Raw genomic sequence first — 4,439 nt, 5'->3', positions numbered from 1 at the left:
GGGGATGAATCCAGGCCTGGTCTACAAAAAATTTAACAAACTCAAAACATCGTTGATAAATCCACCTGGTCCAAAAAGAAGTATAAAAATTGAAAAATATTTATGGGCGTTGCCTAGTATGTAGGTGAAATAATTAAATCTTATGAATCTCACCCGCAACAATAAAGGTTTCTGCTCTTTAATGTGTTAAAATATGTATTTTTTAAATTTTTATTATCAATTAATACAGTAACATAAAATTATACATTTTTTTGTAAGTTAATCTTATAACTGTTACTAATATACAGTAGAGGAAGGGTAGCATATTTGGAATACTGAAGGTAATTTGGAATAGACAAGTTTCGGACATTACAAATAGCGCCATCTCTGTTTTTTTTTTACAAAACGGATGTCACATGGCTATCAATGCAACGGTAAAAAAAAGTGGGCCGCCATTTTGACATTTCTTTTGACAGTGCCATTAAGTGCGAAACGTCTTTTTCGAAAAAAAATTTGGTAAGTCTTTTATCTATCTTCATCATGTAATATGCTATGCAAAATCTAACTTTGTTTGTGATTTAGGGTAGATTTTTGCATTATTAAAAAAAAAAAAATGATTCAAGCTAGGTTAGGTTACCTTGTTGCTAATTTGGAATACCCAGTGTGAATATAATTTGGAATATTCCAAATTATATTCACTATATTTTGACACCTACTAATCTATTATTATTATTTTTTATTTTAGAAATGTCTGCTGTTAAATATAAGAAGAGGAAGGGATGGGAGAAGGATGAAATGATTGCCGCTATTTGTGCCGTTAAAGAAAAAAGAATGGGATATTTGAAGGCAGCTAAACACTTCAAAGTTCCTAGAACTACTTTTTTTCGATTTGTGAACGAAAAAGACGCGCCAATTGCATCAGTGATTAATAAGACCATTGGTCGAAAGCCAGTATTGGGTCCAGTCCTTGAAAAAATGTTTATCGATTACATATTGACCATGGAAAATAAATTGTATGGGTTAACTAGAATAGATTTGCGTCGCTCAGCATATCAACTGGCCATGAAAAATAATATCAAAAATCAATTCAAAGAAGGATTTGCGGGAAGATTTTGGTTGAAGGGATTTTTAAAACGTAATAAGGATGTTTTGTCTATAAAGCAGCCGAGTGGAACTTCTCAGGCAAGAGTGAATGGAGATGAGGTAGATTTTTTCAAATTCAGGATTATGGATATTCGAGCGTTTACAGGGCTTATGACCTTGAGATTTGTACAAGTACACGTACCAAAAATAATGTTGTGTAATAAGATCTGGTCAAATATAAGTCAAAATAAATTGCAGAGTCATCTGCAGGCGATTACTAGTACTTAATTTAACTCGGAAGAGTCTTAACTACATAAAATAACACAACATTATTTTTTGGTGTGTGTATTTTTTGTACATACACAAATCTGGATTTCTCCCGAGGGGGAGTAGGTATATATATTTTTTATCAATATTCCTACAGAGATGAGGTAGAATTTTTTCAAATTCAGGATTATCGATATTCGAGCGTTTACAGGGCTTATGACCTGTCATTGGCTGGGTTGAGTGGCCACTTTACGTTTTAACAACATTCCCCATTCCGCTTATTAGCGAATATCGACATTGGCATCATTTTGATTCCTGTATATATCCTATTCAACGAGAAAGCATTCACTAGCGTGTTGGAGCACCATCTATGTATTGATATTGAAGTTAAGTATTTTTAATTAGCATATTACTTTATTTTATGTATTTAAGACTCTTCCGAGTTAAATTAAGTACTAGTAATCGCCTGCAGATGATTCTGCAATTTATTTATACTTATATTTTGACCAGATCTTATTACACAACATTATTTTTTGGTGTGTGTATTTTTTGTACATACACAAATCTGGATTTCTCCCGAGGGGGAGTAGGTATATATATTTTTTATCAATATTCCTACAGAGATGAGGTAGAATTTTTTCAAATTCAGGATTATCGATATTCGAGCGTTTATAATAATCCTGAATTTGAAAAAATTCTACCTCATCTCTGTAGGAATATTGATAAAAAATATATATACCTACTCCCCCTCGGGAGAAATCCAGATTTGTGTATGTACAAAAAATACACACACCAAAAAATAATGTTGTGTAATAAGATCTGGTCAAAATATAAGTATAAATAAATTGCAGAATCATCTGCAGGCGATTACTAGTACTTAATTTAACTCGGAAGAGTCTTAAATACATAAAATAAAGTAATATGCTAATTAAAAATACTTAACTTCAATATCAATACATAGATGGTGCTCCAACACGCTAGTGAATGCTTTCTCGTTGAATAGGATATATACAGGAATCAAAATGATGCCAATGTCGATATTCGCTAATAAGCGGAATGGGGAATGTTGTTAAAACGTAAAGTGGCCACTCAACCCAGCCAATGACAGGTCATAAGCCCTGTAAACGCTCGAATATCGATAATCCTGAATTTGAAAAAATTCTACCTCATCTCTGTAGGAATATTGATAAAAAATATACATAAAATAAAGTAATCTGCTTAATTAAAATACTTAACTTCAATATCAATACATAGATGGCGCTCCAACTCGCTTGTGGATGGTTTCTCAAAATTCGTAACATAAATACAAAAATCAAAAATGTTACCTGGTGTGGATATTCGCTAATAAGCGGAATGGGGAATGTTGTAGTACTTAAAGTGGCCACTTAACCCAGCCAATGACAGGTCGTAAGCCCTGTAAACGCTCGAATATCCATAATCCTGAATTTGAAAAAATTCTACCTCATCTCTGTAGGGATACAAATAAAAATATACACCTACTCCCCCTTGGGAGAAAATCCAGATTTGTACAAGTACACGTACCAAAAATAATGAAGAGTGAATGGATTTACGAAAAAAATAAAGGACGAGTTTTACGACAATCTTGAACAAATACAGAATGAAAAGTCTTTTCCTGCTGCACGCATATACAATGTTGATGAGACTGGTCTTTCAATAGTCCAAAGCAAGGTGCCAAAAATCATTGCTCGAAAAGGAAAAAAACAAATAGGCGCCATAACTTCTGCCGAAAGAGGATCATTAATTACCGTTGTAGCTTGCATGGTAGCTGCAGGGATTTTTGTTCCACCGATGATAATCTTCCCCCGGAAGAATATGAGCGATGCTTTGATGAGAGGTGCTCCAGCTGTTTCCACAGGGAAATCTCATCCATCAGGATGGAATGGACAGGACGAATTTATTTACTCGATGGTTTCAACACTTCATTGATTATGTTAAACCAACTGAGGAATCCCCTGTGCTCTTGATTCTTGACGGACATTACAGCCACACGAAAAACATTGAGCTAATAGATCTCTCCAAACAACATCATGTGACGATTCTTTCACTACCACCCCATTGCACTCATAAAATCCAGCCACTGGACCGGACCTTCGTGGGTCCTTTAAAGGTTTATTACAGCGAAGAAATTCGAGTTTTCCTCAGAGAAAAAAATAGACCCGTTACACGTTACGATGTAGTTGAGCTGTTTGGAAAAGCTTATATCAAGTGTCAAACTGGAGAAATTGCTGCAAATGGATTTAAAATTAGTGGCATATATCCCTTTAATCGCAATATTTTCAGTGACGCCGATTATATAGCTGCTGCTTCAGAATTTCTCGAACAGAGTGATAATCCCCAAAGCACCCTGACTCGGACGACACCCTCGTCATCCTTGGATGCACCATTGCAGCTGGCGAATATTGATGAAGCTGAGCCGAGGCCTTCTACCGCTCAAACAGAAAGTGACTCTGTTGTTAGCCCATTTCATATTTCAGAACCCACGGCAAAACAGAAAACGAGCAATAGAGGATGAAAACCAGCCAGATTCACGATAATTTCTTACAAAAATAATCTTCAAGAGGCACAGGAGAAAAAATAGAAGAAGGAAATCAAATCCAAAGAAAAAAGCGTCAAGGTACACACAAAAAGAAGACAACATAAAAAAAAAACCAGAGGAAACCTGTGAGAGAGAGTGAATCAGATTCAGATGCTGGTGGCAATGCGGGAGACGACACAGATACGTCAGAGGATACACCGTCGAGAAACGAGGAGTTCCTGATAATGAAGATTCTGTGTGTCTTTTCTTCGATGGAAAATATAGTGGAGATAAAGGAGGAGAAGAATGGGTCCACTGTGCCTGTAGTGGATACGAAGCTAGTGTGTACATTTGTGATTTTCGCACGGAACGATAACCTTTATAAAAACAAACATTAACTAAAAACGTATTATCGAAGATACCATTAGAAAACAATATGGGTACGTATATCTACGACTATAGAATAAGGATAAATTTAAGCACGCAGTACAATAAAAAGGTGAATATAATTTGGAATACTGTATTCCAAATTACCTGCACCTTTACACTTTTGGACCTTTTTGATTTATTTTAT

The 4,439-nt window shown here is 35.2% G+C and overlaps 1 protein-coding gene across 1 annotated transcript; it reads left to right on the top strand.

The window, feature by feature from the left end:
• Positions 1-726: 726 nt before the first annotated feature.
• On the top strand, positions 727-3,862 carry LOC148277785 (uncharacterized). Its single transcript, XM_088232419.1, has 2 exons — positions 727-1,161; positions 3,740-3,862. The coding sequence occupies exons 1-2, from the start codon at positions 727-729 to the stop codon at positions 3,860-3,862; spliced, it is 558 nt and encodes a 185-aa protein (XP_088088545.1).
• The last annotated feature ends 577 nt before the right edge of the window (positions 3,863-4,439 follow it).

This window comes from Micrasema longulum, unplaced genomic scaffold, assembly GCF_059751315.1.
Source record: "Micrasema longulum isolate JH-2025_06_02 unplaced genomic scaffold, ASM5975131v1 h1tg000982l, whole genome shotgun sequence".
NCBI classification, from domain to species: domain Eukaryota; kingdom Metazoa; phylum Arthropoda; class Insecta; order Trichoptera; family Brachycentridae; genus Micrasema; species Micrasema longulum.
This window is presented reverse-complemented; position numbering and strand designations above follow the sequence as displayed.

Excerpts from the sequence above, each read along its gene's own strand:
- LOC148277785 (XM_088232419.1), top strand. The coding sequence starts at position 727 with ATGTCTGCTGTTAAATATAAGAAGAGGAAGGGATGGGAGAAGGATGAA. Across the intron at positions 1,162-3,739 it reads AGCCGAGTGGAACTTCTCAG|CTGGCGAATATTGATGAAGC; the intron begins GCAAGAGTGAAT and ends GCACCATTGCAG.